Source organism: Ahaetulla prasina, chromosome 8 (genome assembly GCF_028640845.1).
Source record: "Ahaetulla prasina isolate Xishuangbanna chromosome 8, ASM2864084v1, whole genome shotgun sequence".
NCBI classification, from domain to species: Eukaryota; Metazoa; Chordata; class Lepidosauria; order Squamata; family Colubridae; genus Ahaetulla; species Ahaetulla prasina.
The window spans coordinates 46,769,600-46,790,030 of record NC_080546.1 but is presented as its reverse complement, the minus strand read 5'-3'; the positions used below and the strand labels follow the sequence as shown (position 1 = coordinate 46,790,030).

General features: G+C 39.2%; 1 protein-coding gene across 3 annotated transcripts in view; it reads right to left on the bottom strand.

Moving 5' to 3' along the window:
- The window catches only part of SEC24D (SEC24 homolog D, COPII coat complex component), an 82,271-nt gene that overhangs the window by 1,312 nt on the left and 60,528 nt on the right, over positions 1-20,431 (bottom strand). For all 3 annotated transcript variants that reach the window (XM_058192778.1, XM_058192780.1, XM_058192779.1), the window contains exons 15-22: positions 18,216-18,386; positions 13,074-13,170; positions 12,353-12,498; positions 9,326-9,464; positions 8,719-8,837; positions 3,390-3,569; positions 1,902-2,093; positions 50-139 (exon numbers count right to left, since the gene is read on the bottom strand). In XM_058192778.1, coding sequence (XP_058048761.1) covers positions 50-139; positions 1,902-2,093; positions 3,390-3,569; positions 8,719-8,837; positions 9,326-9,464; positions 12,353-12,498; positions 13,074-13,170; positions 18,216-18,386 — 1,134 coding nt within the window. The remainder of the gene's footprint in view (positions 1-49; positions 140-1,901; positions 2,094-3,389; positions 3,570-8,718; positions 8,838-9,325; positions 9,465-12,352; positions 12,499-13,073; positions 13,171-18,215; positions 18,387-20,431) is intronic.

Below are 20,431 nucleotides of genomic sequence, written 5' to 3'. Positions count from 1 at the left end.
GGAGGGAATTAGGCAATCATAAGAGTTAACTTTTAAAGTAATCTTTTACCTTCATGGAATAAGGTGTTCTGCTTTGGAGCTGATCTATTATGGACCTCAGTTTTGAAGAGTAGGGATTATCCAGTTCTGGAAGACGTGACTACATGTAATGAATAAATACACATACAGAATTAGCACACATGAAAATTGCTATTCTGGAGGCAATCTAGGACCTATTAGTTAATAGGACAATATTCACATACAATTTGACACAGCCATTAATAAAGGCATTTTTAGATCAATGTGCCATGCCAGATAAAAAGGCAAATATAAGACATGTTAACAAACAGAAGCAAGTTCAGTGGAAGGCTACCAACTGGAAACCAAGTCCTATGAGCATTGTTAAAGGGTTATTTATCATGCAGATAAGAAGGCTAAGAGAAGATATGATAACAGTCTTTAGATATCTAAAGAGTCACACAGAACTGAATGGCTTTGCTCCCTTTACTTAGGATGCAAGTGTTTGAAATATACAGGAAATTCATGTTAGCTATAAGCAATTTCCTCACAATAGATATCAACCAGTGAGATAAATATCCTTATGGAGTGATATACTTCCCTTTGCTGGAATATTCAGAGGTTGGATACTAGCTAACTGTCTAGAGCAGCGGTCACCAACTGGTGGTCCATGGACCACTGGTGGTCCGTGAGAAAATTTTGGTGATCCACAGAAAAATTATTTGCATTTTTTATATTGCACTAAATCAGGGGTCCTCAAACTACGGCCCCTGGGACAGATACATGCAATGAACATTTGTGTTGCTTCAGAGAGTCTCCCCATTTGGGGTATTTTTGTGCAGGTCGGAGGGGGACAGAAATTCCAACTTGGGGTCTGCTTCAGCCTCCTGGTGCGGGGCCTTGGGCGAAGGCTGGAAGGAAGTGCTGCTGGTGGCAAAGAGCCGGAGGGCCTTGTTCCAGTGGGACTGCATCAAGGCCTGGAACTGGCTGACCATCTCAGCCTGCTGAGCCTCCAGGCGCCTGTACCTGGCCTTGCACTCCCTCAGGTCGTCCCTCTGCTTGGAAAGCCTATGCTTGTAGTCCTCAGTGAGGTGCTTCTACTGAGCCTCCTTCTTGGTCAGATCCAATTTGAACTGAGCCAACTGTTTTGCCAACTCTTTCTCGTGGTGGCTGCTTAACTCCAACAACTGCTTCCTGTTGGGGCCCTAAGGAGCCCAGGCAGGCAGGTGAGAAGTGGGAGGGGTGAGTAGAGGCTGGCGAGGTACCCCTCGACATGAGTGACATCGAGTTGGCCATGACCACTCAGTCACATGACCATCTAGCCCCACCAACCCAGCTGCTCATTAGGCAGATCATATTAGTGGTCCGCAGGATTTAAAATTATGAATTTAGTGGTCCCTGAGGTCCGAAAAGTTGGTGACCCCTTGTCTAGAATGTTTCAGCAGCTCTTGCAGTAAGCAGGTGATAAAACTAGGCATGAAGTACCGTGTTTCCCTGAAAATAAGACCCTGTCTTATATTTTTTTGAACCCCAAAATAAGCGCTTGGCCTTATTTTGAACCCCAAAATAAGCGCTCAGCCTTATTATTATTTTGGGGTGTCTGGAGCAAGATGGGGCTCCTCTTGCCATCTTACCTGATTTCCAGCTCCATTGCGTTTCTTGCCATTGTGTGCAGGGAAACGAGTTGTAACGTAAAAAAAACACTTCTCACGAGTTCAATCAATTAATTCCAACTTCTCGAATGCCCACCCCTTCACTAGGTCTTATTTTTGGGGGGGAGTAGTTTAACACATGCACTTAAAAGCCCGGTTGGGCTTATTATCCAGGGAGGTCTTATTTTCGGGGTACATATTAAAAAATAAGCATTCAACTGCTCTTTCTCAAATACATAAGACTATACTCACAGCCTCGGTGTTGATGTGTGCAAAGGAAGGCACATTAAATATCCCTTGGATAAAATCTGGTGGGGCACTGACTCCAAGCCATAGAAACATATGTAGAGAATTTGCCAATAGGAATATTCCTGTTTCAGAAAGACGTTCTTCTGAGCAGCGAACAGCAGGAGGAATTGTGTCTTTACTTACATCCATGGAATGCTGTGGGATAAAATTTAAGTTCTTAAAATTCGTTGCATGTTTTTTTTAAAAAAAAAATCTAAACAACTATGAGAGTAAATTTGATGTAGTGATTTAAAACACGAGGGTCAAAAGTGGGAAACTATGAGTTCTAATCCTGCCTTATACATAGAGCTGGCTGGATGCCTTTAGGCCACTTACTATCTCTCAGCCCTAGGAAGCAGGCAATGGCATACCAATTACATTGTATGGACTTGTCCAGATAGTTGCCAGCAACCTGAAGCCACATGTACACATAAAAACCACATAATTAATACTGTGATTAGTCTTGGAATAGGCAGTCTTGTACTGGTATGTAGGAAAGATATTGAGAGACAGAGCAATGAGACACAACCAAAGGAGGATTGAGGGTTGAGATCAGCAGCAGCCCACAGACTGAACTCAAATAAACAGATTAAGATCAACATAAGATATGGAACAATTAACACATTTATTAATTTATATTTAACCTTTTCTGATATATATATATATATACATACATACATACATACATACATACATACATACATACATACATATATACTTCCTTTTTTGTCTGTCAGGACAAATATAATTCATTGAACTGAACTTTCCTTTTCCTAATAAGCTTGGATACATAGATTCTGAATCAATGAAATGATGACTGTACATCTATGAATTTAGGAGACAGTGTTTCTAAAGTTTCTGCATCTTCAAATTCCACATTATGACAACAATGCCAGATGACTATTCCTACATTGGCAATTATGCGGTATATACAAAGAGTAATGCTTTAGCCACAAAAATGAGTGCAATGTTCTTAAGATTAACAAATTTTGCAAAGTAATTTATTTTTAGATGAAAATATATCTGCAATTATCATTTTCAGGTTTATGCAAGGGAACATATTGGAAAAATTGCTCTGATTTTTCTCTACTCAACAGTACTGGACAATATTACACAACTTACTACTGTCTGTCTGTTTTTGCCACTGGTAGGGGGTGGGAGGGTTACCAACTACTTGCCTATTGGCAATAGCTTCAAATTAATTCAGAGGAAAGTGTGGTTGCCCAACATGAACTTTGCTTCATCAGTGCCATGATGCTATCTTACTTATATTGGCTTTTTACAATCTCTGGGGGCTGAAGGAATTATAATGGTAGAACCACTAACTCAGACCAGATGGACTGACTAGCATCCACAAGACTATGCTAGAGGTAGCCTTGTGCCCTAGCCTACCATATTTGCAGCAACTGCCCTGTGACATTGCCCAATATCTGCTGATAGTAAAACACTTACAATTGGCAAAAGTTGTGGATAGAATAAAAGTTGGGTGCTAGCAACATCCATTGACATGACCAGCTGTCTATGAAAAGTTCTTTCATCCGTGGGAATCTCTGACTTGCCCAACAGCACACAGCTTTTCAGAAGGCTATTCATGTAGACAGGAAGTACCTTCATTGAATCAGGAAGAATAAGCTGAAAAAGAAAAAAAGGCATCTGCTAAAATATCTTGTCATTCATATAGTCCAAGTTTTCTCCAGCAGAATTTGCATCTGATTAGTTCCACAATCAACTGCTTTTGTCTGACAGATTTCTATAAACAAATGGAAGTTTAATTTAAATGGTTTTCCTTTCTTCAAATGTCACAACTCGGTTTATATTTCAATCCATAAATCAGTGTTATGAGAAAAAGTATATTCAATAATTAAAATAAAACAAATATAAAAACCTCTGAGAATATTTATTTATTTATTTATTTTTCAAATTTTTATACCGCCCTTCTCCGAAGACTCAGGGCAGTGTACAGCAGATAAAACACCAATAATCCAAAAATTTAAAAAACAATATCCAGTTTAAAAATCTAATTCGATCGCTGTAAGTTAAAAATATTAATTAAGAAAATTACAAAAATAAAATAAAACCCCTATTTAAAAGCCCACTAAAAACCCACAATATTAAAATCAATCAGGCCAGCCCCGCTTGGTGAAAAAAGAAGGTCTTGAGCTCGCGCTTAAAGATCCGAAGATCAGGGAGAAGACGGAGTCCCACCGGCAAATCGTTCCACAAAGCCGGAGCCCCCACAGAGAACGCTCTTCCCCTGGGGGCCGCCAGCCGACATTGGCTGGCCGACGGCACCCTAAGGAGGCCCTTCCTGTGAGAGCGGACTGGACACACCGGACGATGGGAGGTAACTGGCGGCAGTAGGCGGTCCCGTAAGTATCCTGGTCCCATGCCATGGAGCGCTTTAAAGGTGATAACCAGCACCTTGAAGCGCACCCGGAAGACCACCGGCAACCAGTGCAGCCTGCGCAGGAGAGGTGTTACATGGGAGCTACGAGGTGCTCCCTCGATCCCCCGCGCGGCTGCATTCTGTACCAGTTGGAGCCTCCGGGTGCTCTTCAAGGGGAGCCCCATGTAGAGAGCAATGCAGTAATCCAGACGGGAAGTAACAAGGGCGTGAATGACTGTGCGTAACGAGTCCTGATCCAGGAAAGGGTGCAATTGGCAAATCAGGCGAACCTGATGAAAAGCTCCCCTGGCGATGGCCATCAGATGGTCTTCTAAAGACAGCCGTGCATCCAGGAGAACGCCTAAATTGCGCACCAATTCCCTGGGGGCTAACGATTCGCCCCCCATAGTCAACAATGGGGTTAGTTGACTGTGCCGGGACGCTGGTATCCACAGCCACTCCGTCTTGGATGGGTTGAGTCGGAGTCTGTTCGTCCCATCCAGACCCGAACGGCCTCAAGACACTGAGTCATCACATCGACGGCTTCGTTGGGGTGGTTCGGGGTGGAAATGTACAGCTGAGTATCGTCAGCGTACAGCTGACAACTCACCCCGAAACCACGTATGATCTCCCCCAGCGGCTTCATATAGATGTTGAACAGGAGAGGCGAGAGAATCGACCCCTGCGGCACCCCACAAGTGAGTTGCCTAGCGGTCGATCTCTGCCCCCCTGTCAACACAGTCTGCGAACAGTCAGAAAGGTAGGAGGAGAACCACCATAAAATGGTGCCTCCCATTCCCAAACCCCCCAACCGTTTTAGCAAGATACCATGGTCGATGGTATCAAACACCGCTGACAGATCCAAAAGGACAAGAACAGAGGAACAACCTCTGTCCCATGCCCTCCAGAGATCATCAACCAACGCGACCAAAGCTGTCTCTGTGCTGTACCCAGGCCTGAAGCCAAACTGGCACGGGTCTATATTGAATTGAATTGAAATATATTCAATTTCTGATTTTTTTTCTCCCTGCCTAAATATTCTTATTTTGTACCTATAATATAAAGTTGATATCTGCTTTTTGGTGTCATATACATACATTACAAATTAGGGATCACATGACTTAGGACTTAACTTAGCCTGCCCAATCATAACTGCTCTTATGATCAGATCTTGGTAATTACAAAAGGATAAACTGATCAAGTGATTTGAGCCTGAACAAAGTCTTTCTAATTTTCAAAAGTTGTACTTTTTTAAAAATACAGAAGTATAAGCTAAAAATTGCAGTTTAGTTATAGGACAATAAAGTATTTTTCTTTTATGAAAGAACATTCTGTTAGCCATATACCATACAAAGCAAAAATTGTTCTGAAATGTATATACTAAATTGCATGTTGTTAAAAACTATATTGCATTATTTATAGTACAATGACATTTAGAGATTATCTTATCTTGCACATACAGAGATGCCAAGACTATTGAAGGCCAAGATTTTAAGCAAGAAGTTGCTACAAAATCCAATGAAAATGCAGCACAACTGTGTAGCACATACGGGAATGATAAATACAACATTTAGATCTTTCCTCATAGTCAGCCTGGGCTAATGCTGACCATAAAAGGTGCTAGCTAAAGCTTGAAAATAAAGCTTTAATGCTGAATTCTTTGCTGTGTTTCTTAACTAAATAATTAGGCTTTAGGCAAGTGCTATTTTTGTATTGTGGTTTATATTACATAATTTACAGTCCTGGCCACAAAAATAATTGAGTGAAAATGTAAGCATGGAAGGATGTTTATTTCAGATTCCAATTTATGTCTTTGTAAGCTTATTAAAAATCAGCATAAGAAAATATAAGTTAACTGTAAATCAGTTAACGTTTGGAAGAAACAAAGCACAAAATCTTGACTTCTAAACATTTTGTTATTTGAATTGAAAAAAATATATATCCATGCGCCACAAACCATCCATATCTACTAGTTTAAAATCAATAACAGGAATAGTGCTATGAAAAATATATATATATTACAATTTTATCTGGCTGTGTCTACACTGAGAAAGTCTGTGTTGTCTTCAACCTGCTACTTTATTTAAACCAACCAACCAACCAATTTCTAAGCCACTCAATAGAAAAATATAATATTCAGGTAGTTCTCAAGTTACAATAACAATTGGGATCAACATTTCTGTCACTAAGCAACACTTTTTGATATTATATCTGTATAATATATATAATACTGAACATCATATAATGCATTGCTTTGTGATGTCAATGCCTACAATCACTGTTGCTTTTGTGAAGTGGGAAGGGGATATTTACCAAAAGAAGTTGCAACTTTCCTTACTGACCTTCCCTATTGACTTTGCTAGAAAGCTGGCAGAGGAGATTGCAACTTACAATCACATGACCACAGTATACTGCAACCATCATAAGTGTAAACCAATTGCCAAACACCCAGAACTCCATCACATGACTGTTGGGGTTGCTGGGATGGCTGGAACTTTGAGGGCCAGTAGTTGTAACTTCAAATCATTGCTGTATAAGTAGTCATTAACTGAGGACCTATGTAGATAAAGTACAGTGCCGCAAGAAAACAATGTAAAGAACAATCATCCGTATAACCCCCAACTTAGAATGGCCAACCAGACAACCAACACAAAAACCTCAAAGTCCAGGAAAACCCCCATATTGCATACTACTTCCAAATGGGGGGATGTTATTGTCAGGCTAAGTCCTAAAAAGGACATAATACAATCCAGCCAAAATTCAGTTCTTTATTTGCTTATATCATGTAGACAGAAATTTGCCAGACTACACCAGGGGTGAAATCTAAAAATTTTCCCTACCAGTTCTGTGGGCGTGGCTTAATTGATGGTCAGATGGCTTGGTGGGCGTGGCCAATAACAATAAATAATAAAAATAATAAACAAAGTATAAAAAAACAATAAGAGGTACCAAAAACCAACTTTCACACTTTACACACACACAACACAACATAACTGACTCATACACAATGTAAAAGCAGCTGCACTTCACACTTCACATAGCCACAAAAAGCTCAAAAACCAACTTTCACACACAACACACACACAACACACACACACACACTATGCCATATACAGCTTTCTGAGATTTTGTGTGTTTGTGTAGTTAGAGTGAAACACTACAGAAACACACCAAATCTCAGAAAGCTGCACAAATATTTTATTTTATTTTATTGTGGACTTCAAATCCCAGAGTTCCTCAGCAAAGCCAGCCAGTTGATCACAGAGGAAATAGATTAGCTGAGCGATTGATTCTGTTTGGGCTGAAACTGAAACTGCTTTCGGGCTGTGGCCATGCGTTCATCAGTAATCAGGTAAGTGCCTTAGAATCTCTACTTTTACTTGTAGAAAACATGTTTTCTACAAGTAAGAGTACAAGTAAGGTTCTGCTGTTTTTTACTTTTAAAGGCCTGTTTCTGCTGAAGCAAAACCAGCTTTTAAAAGTTTAAAAAAAAACACCTCTGCAGATGATGCGGCTCAGCAGAGGCGGGGGGGGGGCGGGGCCAGGGATTTTTGCTACCTCCGAACCAGCAGCCGCCATCGTTACTGGATCGCGTGATCCCCTCCGATCCGGGAGCATTTCACCCCTGGACTACACCTATGCTATCCTAAATGAATGGATAATCTAGAGCAGGGGTGTCAAACTGGCAGTCTGCGGGCCAGATGTGTCACACACAGGCCCTGCTCACCCCAGTGCCACAAATAAGAAAAAAGTCCCAAAATGTCACGTGATGGCAACGTGACATGGCGAGTTTGAGACCCGTGATCTAGAAGGTGGTTATGCTAAATCTCTCTCTCCTCACAATCCAACTCTGGATTGTGCTGTCTTTTATCTCAACCCCACTCCTAGGAATGTACTCCTTTCTGCCTGAGAACTTGCTGTGTTAGTCTAGTTCATCACAACCAACATAGCTAGCCTATTTAAGACCAAGGAATGAAAACCCCAAAACTAAGAGATCCAAGGATCTGCTAATAGTTGGTTTTGCTAGAGTTAAGCCTGAGCCCATTTTCCTCCATCCAGACCTCAACAGCCTCTTTATTTGCTGAGACAAAACTTGACAGCATCATTCTCAAAATTTTAGCACCAGATTCTTGAAATAGAGTTTATATTCTATAATAACTTCTGCAGCGTATCGGCTTGCAGTCTCTAAACTAATTTAACTATAGGGAGTGTGGCAGAAGGCTCACTATTGTTCACAAGCACCTAGTCTACTTAAGGGAAAAAATAAAATTTGCATATTAAACCCTATGGAGATGCAATATTTCTGAACTTGATATCACATATTTTTGCTTACATGTTAAAATAATACCCAAATAATGCTCAAATAAAACTTTTATAGCTGGAAATATAAAATACCTGGCTCACTGCAGATGGACTAGCACAGTTCTTTCTGTAGCATGCCAACATGCGAGCTGTTTGATTCACCAGGATCTCACGAACAGTCTTTAAGGGCTGGCTGAGAATGGCTTTATAAGCTATCATTATATAAAGAAATGATAAAATATGTTATGTTAACCATTATATCTTTTCACAGAAGAAAAAAAATCAGACTTCAGATATTTAAAAAAGTTTCATCTAATCTACTCTTTCTAAACAGAGTATAAAACTTTGTATATTAGGTTTAAACTGTATATAAACTGTGTGAAAATTATTCAACCTTGTATCCATGGTCAACCACAACAAAAATGCCCATACTCTTGTTCCAATGCTATCATAGTGACTTAACAATAGTGCTCTATTAATATTACTATGATACACAGAAATTCTGAAGTATGAACTTGTGATTTATCCAGGAACTTAAATTAAGATATATTAAAAGCATTCAGCAACTATTGCCAATTTACATCACTGTCTTGTGCCAATTTCTTATATATATTTGACAGGAATTTATTATTTCTGATTTTAAATGTCCACCGTCACCTTTCCTCCTTTCCCACTCCCAAATCACGTATTATAAACTGACCTGATTTTGCAAAGAAATTTACTAGTGCATCAGTCTCACAGCTCTTGTAGATATCAGCTAACTGGGAACTACAACTGAGTCCAATGTTATGTATGCGCAGTCTTCTTTGACCATTCATGGATGTGTAAAGGACTGCACACTGCAATGACAAAGTCAAGATGATAGATAACTTAAAATGATTAAGTTACTTGCATTTTCTACGAAAGTATTTCAACTTGTTTTTAAAACAGTAATTTGAGACACTGACACAAAAAGTGTATTTATTTATTTAATTTATTTATGCAGCCACCTATCTCACTATTGCAACTTTAAATGGCACACACAGGGTTAAAACCTAGGTTGGCACTGTAACAGAGTAAGATATTACAAGTAGAAAAATTCAGGTAGAATTTTACTCTTTTCTTTTGAAGATGAGTCCAGATGTACCAAAATGTAATAACACATTATAATGAGTTCGACCAAAGACCATTTTACGGCAGCATTGCTTAAACTGACTTCCAAGGTACTTCACAGAGGTCTTCTCTACCCCTACAATTTGACATGCCAGGGACTTAACTATTTTCTTATTCACATGTACTTTATACTTAAAATTATATAACTAAAACCTATGAATTGCAATATATGTTCATTGATTTTTTTGTCATGTAATAGTTTTCCGAGACTTTGAAAATTAAATGTCTCTTAAAAAAATTATTATAGATTTTTCTTGACTTACAGTCTCTTTCATTTAGTGTACCTGACTCTGTACTTTATTCCAAAGAAAGGCACTAATTCACTTTGGTATGTTGCAGCTTGAAATAAGGGCATATTGTACTAAGGAATGGGGCTTTCATTGCCAAGAGTCACTTTTTTACCACCTTTACATGAGGATTTCTGATAGTTCAAGGTATGTGAATAACTATAATAGTAGCAAAATGTTGAAATAACTTTAGAAATCACTTATAACCAGCAGGAAAAATGGAATGCAGCAGTCTTGACAAATAAGACTGCTGCATTCCAGGGGACAGGGGATGTTCCTCTGTCCTGGTCCTATTAGATCTCTCGGCGGCTTTTGATACCATCGACCATGGTATCCTGCTGCGGCGATTGGAGGGATTGGGAGTGGAAGGCACCGTTTATCGGTAGTTCTCCTCCTATCTCTCTGACCGTTCGCAGACAGTGTTGGCAGGGGGACGGAGGTCGACCCCGAGGTGCCTCACTTGTGGGGTGCTGCAGGGGTCTGTTCTCTCGCCTCTCCTGTTCAACATCTATATGAAGCCGCTGAGCGAGGTTATCCATGGTTTCGGGGTGGATTATCATCTGTACGCCGATGATACACAGCTGTACATTTCCACCCCGAACCACCCCAACGAAGCCGTCGAGGTGATGGGCCGGTGTCTTGAGGCCGTGCGGGTCTGGATGGGGAGGAACAGGCTCCAGCTCAACCCTTCCAAGACTGAGTGGCTGTGGGTTCCGGTGTCCCGGTACAGTCAGCTTACGCCATCGCTGACTGTTGGGGGGAAAATACTGACCCCCAGGGGAAGGGTGCGCAACTTAGGTGTTCTCCTGGACGATCAGCTGTCCTAAGAAGAACATTTGACGGCCGTCGCCAGGGGAGCATTTTATCAGGTTCATCTGATTCGCCAGTTGCGCCCCTTCCTTGATCGGGACTCCTTCCGCACGGTCACTCATGCCCTCGTCACTTCCCGCCTGGACTATTGTAATGCTCTCTACATGGGGTTCCCCTTGAAGAGCACCAGGAGGCTCCAGCTAGTCCAGAATGCGGCCGCGCGGGTGATAGAGGGGGCACCGTGTTGCTCCCATATAACACCCATCCTGTGCGGCCTGCACTGGCTGCCGGTAGCCTTCCGGGTGCAATTCAAGGTGCTGGTTACCACCTTTAAAGCGCTCCATGGCTTAGGACCGGGGTATTTGCGAGACCGCCTTCTGCCACCGATTGCCTCCCAATGACCTGTGCGCTCCCACAGAGCGGGCCTCCTCAGGGTGCCGTCGACCAAACAATGTAGGTTGGTGTCCCCCAGGGGGAGGGCCTTCTCTGTGGCGGCACCAGCCCTATGAAACGAGCTACCTCCGGGGTTACGCCAACTCCCCGACCTCCGGGCCTTCAAACGTGAACTGAAGATTTTATTATTTCACCGAGCGGGACTAGCCTAAGAATTATTTTAGCGAAATTTTAATGGGTTTTAATCAGTCTTTGACCGTTTTAGTGATTCGGCCACTAAATATTTGCTTCTAATTGTTTTTAAATAGTGTTTATTTATTATATTTATATTATAGTGGTATGTGTATTTTAATATTGGCTGTACACCGCCCTGAGTCCTTCGGGAGATGGTGTGGTATAGAAATGTAATTATATATATAACGTCGCCAAGACACTTCCAATTTTACACGGGAGAAAACCCGAACAACCAAAGACCTATATACAAACACCCGTGAAAACCTCAGAAAACATATATATATATATATATATATATATATATATATTCACTACAAATGACGGTTTAGGGTTTATCTATATTTTAAAGTAAAGGATGGCTTCATCACTTTTAAAATCAAAAAGCCCATAAACCATAACTGTAAAAAAGGCCCATGTAACCTTTGATTTCAATGCTGCTGGGTTCCCCCACTATGACAGCCACTGAAGCAGCAAATATTGTAAAGATACTAAGAAATAAGCTAAGACAACATGTGTTCATCTGAAGCAGGAATTTACTGAAGGTGGATGGGAGCTTCTCTACTGTGATAAAGATTCATAATCCTGAAGAGTGCTGCATCAACAAAACAGCTAGTTGTGTTAACTGTGATCAGCAACAATGAAAATTCCAATGCTGCATTTGGCATATATTGTCAATTATGGTAAAGGTAGCCAGAATGATGGCATTTTCCCTGAGGTAAATCACTGCTCATATGTTAGGGAAGTCATATGGCAGCGCAGGTTGTGCAATACTGCCAATTATGCATAACGGATGTAGAGTAATGGTCATCCGGAAAGACACCCAAGAGGCATGTGACCTAGGAACCTCTTACCTGAATTAAAGCCCCACCATCTTCACTTAATTTATCATCATGCTTGAACTCCACAGTCACAGCTTTGTCACAATCTATTGCTGCCAGTTCAACATCTGTGGTATTGTTCATGTAAATAGCTCCCAGGAAGTCCGTTGCTCTAAAGCCTAAGTCAGGATTAGAAAAGAGTAAGTTGTACAGTTAATAAAAGCAACCAGCATCATTTTTGTAATGATAGCTGATAGCATCAAAGGACATATTCCCCTACTCACCCACCCAGTGCCATTCTTAATAACAGTCTCTATCCTCTTTAATGTGAGAAGTTGATTTGTTAAAAAAATAAATACTACAGTCACCTTACTCATAAGAAAGGTTAACCTGAAACCAGCAAAAAGTATCATTCGTAGCTGAAGCAGCAATCTGGAACCTTACTTTCAAAAAGAAAAGTGTGCTTGAAATTAAGACTGATGATCATCACATTTTTTTCAAATGATCCACTATAATTATGCCAAAAATGATGGATTTATTCTGCGCTATGTAATTGAATGTTTCATGAAGAAACCTGGGTGGCTTCTCATCTAAAAAACCAAGCCAAATCCAGAATGCATTTGGAAAGATTTGACAGAGTTTACATCGAGGTTTACTAATTCCCAATGCTTCACATTTTGTTCTAGGGGGAAAAAAAGACATATTAAACCACATAAAACAAGCAAATAAAAACCTCTATAGTAATCATTATTACCTGTGCTAGTTCGAACTCTCATAATAGCATCAAACCCCACTTTTTTTCCTATATCCTTTCTCAGGTCATTGAGAAATTGATGGCTGTCAGAATGTATCTAAACAAAAAGAAGAGATTGAGAAAAACTTGACTAAATAATGACTACCACTGGATGGCAGCAGCACAACATAAATTGTTTCAGGATACTGTAAACTGTTAGGAATGAATAGCACTAAATCACTCCTAAATAAAGAATTTATTTAGTTAATACTTGCAGGTCTTTCACATTCTCACATAGTCATGCAGATTAAGAGAAAAATCAAACTGCTTGTTATACATAGAGGAAAAAAATACTATGAGTAAAGAAAACCTATTCTTTTCAAATAGATTGATGAAAATAACAGATATTTAGAAAATATTTTTATCATTTAAAAAAACAAGCCAACATTAGAGTAAGCATGCATTTTATGTTAGAAATTTGCTAGATATTATATTCCCAGTTCAATAAAATAATTGTAATTTTTTCATAATCTTACAAGATTATGTTGCACATTGTTATCATAAACATAGAGAACGTATAGGAATGCAAAAAAAAAACAAAAAACACCCAGTGTGATTTATAATTATTTAACATCAGGAAAAGGACAGAAATGCCACTAAACATAAATGGTTCCTGTAGGAGTCTAGCACTAATAAGCAGAGAGGGACATAATCCATATATTTCTTTATCCCATTTGGAATGGAGAAGAAAATCAGATTAAAATTTTAGTTCCAGTCATATAGAAGGCTGCAAGACAAAAATGTTACTCACTACTTATAGAAATATGTATTGCATTCTTCTTTATTTGTTCCTATAAGTGCTCAAGATTTCTCATATTTTTCCACACAACATTGTGAAATAGTTTGGGCAGTGACTATGTCCTATAAAATTTTCAACCCTAATCTTCTGACTGCAGATGAATCTGGACCTTTATCTCTTTGGTTCTTGTTCAACACCTTAAATACTGCATCACATTTTCAGAGATCTTATCGTAAGATTTTCCAATGCCCAAACACCACTTTACATTTATCCTACTGTAGGTGAATTGCTCTCCTGGTAATATGTACATCCCATCACAGTTAGCTAAAATGGTTAGTGCTGAGGACTGTCGGATGTTAAATAATTCTACATCATCTTCATAGAGAGGAATTTCACAGGAAATTGTTAGGCATTTGGTGGGGGGGCGGAGGAATCCCTTCACTAAAAAGAACATTTTATCTTACAAGATTTACATTCTATAGGCCCTAAACCCTTGCTTTTTCAAATTAATATCCTGATGCCAGAATTATTATAGTTTTGTTTGATAGCCCTGGTGCTACAATATGTTTTGAATATAACAATATTGGAATCTGTGTTAATCTACATGTAGTTAATTTTCTTTTTTTGTTTACATTTATATCCCACCCTTCTCCGAAGACTCAGGGCGGCTTACAGTGTGTAAGGCAATAGTCTCATTCTATTTGTATATTTACAAAGTCAACTTATTGCCCCAACAATCTGGGTCCTCATTTTACCTACCTTATAAAGAATGGAAGGCTGAGTCAACCTTGGACCTGGTGGGGCTTGAACCTGCAGTAATTGCAGGCAGCTGTGTTTAATAACAGGCTTCTTACAGCCTGAGCCACACCGCGGCCCTAATTAATTTAGTTCAGTTAACTGGATGGAAGTTATCCCCTGCAGTTAAAAAAATTCAGGGCAAAGTGGGTGGGCTGAGATTGGGAGTGGTATATGAAGGCTATTATCCAGTGGGAAGCTTTCCAGAGCAATATTTGATGAAAGATTTTAGGACATCCCCAGCATATTTCTGTGCCTATTGAAGGTGGAAGTCACATAACCTGAAATCTTGAACAGAGAATTTGTACTGCATTTAACAAAATTAGAAACTGATTTCCTATGTATAGATCAGTGATCACCAACTGGTGGTCCATGGACTACTGGTGGTCCACGAGAAAATTTTGGTGGTCCGTAGAAAAATTATTTGCATTTTTTATATTGCACTAAATACTATTTCTTTTTATAAAAAAATCGTATTAGTGCTCCGCAGGATTTAACATTATGAATTTAGTGGTCCCTGAGGTTCGAAAGGTTGGTGACCCCCGATATAGATCACTGGGGCTACCACATAAGTTTGCTGTTGGCAAATTGTCATCAGGTGACACAATAGTGCTTATGACTCTTTTATCTATTATGTATGCATTTCACTTTAATACATACCATACATACTACCATACATACATATATACATATATACAGTTAAAATGCATTGAACTCTTGCTATCTAATTTTTATTCCCGTTATTTGATTTGAGCCACGTATTTTATTTAATAAAATTTCTAAAGTTAAAATAAACAATAATGGGGACAAGGGACATCCTTGCCTTGTACCTTTTTCAATTCTGAAAGATTCTGTTAAACTACCATTAATTATTATTTGTGCTGTCTGTTTCTGATATATTGCTTTAATTGATTGTATAAAATAGTCTCCAAACTGCATCCTTTCTACTACTTTAAATAAAAATTGCCAATTCAGTCTATCAAAGGCTTTTTCAGCATCCCAAAAAAAAGAACGCTGTGGGGACTTGGCTATTCCTTTCTAAATATTCCAATAGATCGACAATCTGTCTCATATTATATCTCATTTGTCTCCCTTTAATAAACCCTGATTGATCACTATGAATCGTATAACTCATAACTGACATTAATCTATTGGCTAATATCTTAGCAAAAATCTTATAAATTTAAAAGCGATATTGGTCTATAATTTTCAGGTTTACTACAATCTTGCTCTTCCTTCAGAATCAGCAAGATAAAAGCCGTTCTCCATGATGGAGGCACTCCTCCTCCAGATTGAATTTTGTTAAATAACACCTTAAGCGGCTCTAACATTTCCTCTAGTAAGTTTCTATAATAAACAGCCATTAAACCATCTGTACCTGGGGCTTTACCCATTTTCAACTGTTTAATTGCAAAAAATATTTCTTCTATTGTTATAAGTTGGTTCAATTCCTCCCTTTGCTCTAATGTAATTTCTTGAATACCTTCATCTTGTAAATATCTATCTATATCTATTTCTTTAATTAAATCTCTATGGTATAACTTTGTATAAAATTCCAAAAAGGCTTTTTGAATCAAATTCTGTTAATATACTTCTTTACCCATATATTCTACCTTACCAATAGTATGTAGTTTCTGTTTTTTCCTTAATATATAAGCTAACCACCTACCCGATTTATTAGCATTATTAAATGTATTATGTTTAGCATATTGTAAATTTGTTGCCACCTGGTCTGCCACCATCATATTAAATTGCCCTCGTAATATATTTATTGACTCCTTTATTTTCTTATCTCCAGGACTCTTCATAAGTAACTGTTCTCTTTTTTTAATTTCCTCCTCTAATTCCTTTCTCTTTTTCTGTAATTTACATCTATATTTATTGTTCATATATATTAAAACTCCTCTCATATAAGCCTTGCTCGTGTCCCAAACCATCTCCACAGAAGTACCCTTATTCATATACATATCAAAAAATTCTTTCATTTGTTTTTTACATTCTTTTACATTTTCTTCATATCTAAACAAATTTTCATTCAACCTCCACGATCTCCTAATACCCTTCCCCTGATCAAATTCTATCCACACAGGGCTATGATCCGTCAAAATCCTTGGACATATCTTAGTTTTCTTCACCCTAAAAAGCAAATCATTAGTAATTAATATAAAATCAATCCTTGAAAAAGATTGATGTCTATCTGAAAAAAAAGTAAAATCTTTCTCTTCCTTATTCCGTTCTCACCAAACATCTATTAGTTCTAAGTCATCCATCATATCAAAAAAGGCTTTAGGTAACTTTGCATGACTTGAAATATAGTAAAGTAAGCCCTTTTTGTCTTTCCAAGTATCCAAAACTCCATTCCAATCTCCCATTAATATATGCGATTTATAATCCCAATATATAATTCTATTGTGTAAAATTTTTTTAAAAAGGTTCTTGCTGTTGGTTAGGAGCATAAACTCCAATTATAAGTATCTTTTCACCTTCTTGTAAAAGTTCAATAGCAATATATCTTCCTTGAACATCTGCTTCAATTAGTTTTACTAATAAACTCTTCTTAAAATACACAACTATAACGTTTTTTTTCTCTGGAGCTGCTGCAACAAAATGTGTACCAAGCCTAGAATTTATCAAGTACTTTTGGTCCGAACTTCTAATATGGGTTTCCTGTAAACATATTATATCATACTTAAACTGTTTCAAATAATGAAATATCTTCCGTCTCTTGCATGGTGAATTTAAACCATTAACATTCCAGGATAAAAATGTATTTGCCATTTTTGGCAAACGGAAGCTTTTGAAGCATCAGCTGCCAATCCTCACGGATCTTCGGCCTAGCTCCTCCCACTGCTTCTGTTTTGGTATCTTGTACTGCCTTTGAGGTTTGTTGAACTTTTGCATCAATTTTTGGCCACTTACATTTTTTACTTTATTTTTGCAGCTGTTACATAAACCAAATTTTTATTGTTTTTATTTGTTTTTTTATTTTATTTATTTCATCAAGCATGTATTTTATGACAGATACAAGTGTAAATATAATTATAAATTCACGTAAAGGATATGAATAAAAGAAAACATTAGGACAGGGACGGTAGGCATGCTGGTGTGCTTATGCACTCATCTCTACTTGCAGCTTGACAATAGAAACAAAGGGAGGGGGGAAGGAAAAATGCTTGGAATGGGAGGTGAGGAATTTATGTGAGCTGTTGGCAACCTGAGAAGTTCCTGATAGTTCAAGGCAATGTGATGGGAACTTTCTGAAGGTGCAGACTGTTTTCCCAAAATAAAAAAAAAGGGGTTGGATTGGACCACAATGGGTGGTCCAAATGGGGAAAAGGGGCAATTAATTATGCTGTTTTTCACGCAAAAATCTCAAAGTTAGCTTTGCTTCTTCTGTGCCTGTATGAATCTATCAGTAAAGCTATAATCTTGGTAAAATAATGTTCCAGGAGTTTATTTTGCTGCATATGCCAATGGGACGATTGGCTCCATCTACAATATTGTCTGAGTGATCTACAGACCTCAGGTTGCAAACTACTGAGACAAAAAAAGAAGCTTTTGTCAGTTACCTGAAAATTATTGTACTTGTACAATGTTCCTCCAGTATGAAAAGTCACAAGGCCCATGGAAGCAATATCTGCATACTGGTTTGGGAAAAGAAACAAATTTACACAGCAACCGCTGGCAACACAGTCTTTGGCCAAGGCCTCATAAATATTTGTCTGGGCCTGAAACAGCGTCTGGAGAATATAGAAGAATATAAAAGAATTAAGCATTCTAAGTAACCAGCAAAGAAAAGAACAAGATGTTGCAAAAAGTAAGGAGGCAAACAAAAATATATGTAAAATTAAAATATAGTTTTAAGAGCTAAACAATTTTAACAATTTTAAGCATTAACCAACAAGGCAGTTGCAGGTTTTCTTGACAAGAATACACTATCTATTTCAGGTACTAATCAAATATATAAATGTATTCAGAAAAATTTATGTACTTTGCACACAAATATGTTCATTAACAGGAATAAATAGTCTTCGCTTACCAATGGTTACTAATTCGTTTCACTTACTAATTTTGTTAACTCTGTTGCTAAGCAATGAGATCATAAAGTACAATACTATGTGACTGTGACGATTTACGACTGCAGTTTGGACAGTCGCAGCTGCCATCATAAAGCAAATCCCCTGCAGTCACAGCATTCTGCAATCAAACAATTGCCATTTGCGACTTCCGGGCAGTTTCTCTATTAACTTTGCTTGTCGGAAGCTGGCAGTGAAGGTCACAAATGGCAGTTACATGACTCTGAGATGCTGCACTGTTGTAATTGTGAGCTGGTTACCAAGAACCTGAATTAAGATCTAATGACTGCAAGGATGCAGTCATAAACCCATCATAAATCTCCCTCATTAGTTACTACCTTTAAAGTGCTTCATGGCTTAGGACCGGGATACCTACGGGACCGTCTACTGCCAACGTCTATCTCCCAACGACCGGTGAGCTCTCACAGAGAGGGGCTCCTCAGGGTGCCGTCAGCCAAGCAATGTCGGCTGGCGGCCCCCAGGGGGAGGGCCTTCTCTGTGGGGGATCCTACCCTATGGAACGAGTTTCCCCCTGGACTCCGACAAATACCTGACCTTAGGACCTTCCGCTGCGAACTTAAAACCTACTTATTTCATCTTGCTGGACTCGCTTAAATTTTATATTATCAAATTGATTTATGGGTTTTAAATTTTTTAAATTGAAAACTCTGCTAAGGTTTCCCCTCTTCTAGTAAATTCCTTATTGCCTTCTTGATGAATTCTCCCAGATAATTTTTAGTATCACTAAGCAACTAACCCTTGCCCTACCTCAAAGGAGGGCAATCATTTTTAATTGAGATAGCTCAGGCAAATGATCCAAACCTTTATATTACTCATTTTACAGTAGGGATTTTCCACCCAATATTTTCTTTCTTCTGCCTCCCAAGCAAAGGAAATTAAAAAAGAGAATCTTAGATATCAGTGTCCAAAAAGACATGGAGATATTGGTAAAAAGTACTGTATTTTTCGGCATATAAGGCGCATCTTTTTACCCCCCAAAAGAGGGTGAAAATCTGGGTGCGTCTCAGACGCCAAATGTAGCTGCACCCACCCGCCACCCCCCACCCTTCGGAGGTTGTCGGCTGAAAATCCTATGTGTGGAAAGCGGGTCAGCTGTGGGTTGTGCTGTAGGTTGGCTGTAGGACATGATCCGGACCCTCTTCTTCTTCTTTCCCTTTTGGCATCGTTAATGCATTTCTGCTTCACTTGCTTCTTGGAAAATGGTTGCATGCGCTGCTTGGCTTTGAGGAGCCGAGGCGGAAGAGAAAGCTGTCCTTCTTCGCTGCTTGAGGAGTCACTGCCATGGGTCGGGAATCGAGGGCGCAAAGGGGCAGCGGACTTCAGGAGCCGGCTTGGCTGTCGCATTACTGCGGGAATTGCTTCGGGCAATGGGGGAGGAAAAAGAGCGTCGCCTCCATACATTGCGTTTTCCGGAGTTTTTTTCCTCAATTCTCTGAAGTAATTTGCAAAGCCGCGCACCCTCCTCCTCCTTTTCTGCAAATTGCTTCAGAGAATTGAGAGAAAAAAGCTGGAAAATGCCATGCAGGGAAGCGATGCTCTTTTTCCTCCCCCATTGCCCGAAGCAATTCCCACAGTAACACGACAGCCAAGCCAGTTCCTGAAGTCCGCCGCCCCTTCACACCCTCGATTCCCAACCCATGGCAGCGACTCCCCAAGCAGCAAAGGACGGCTTTCTCTTCCGCCTCGGC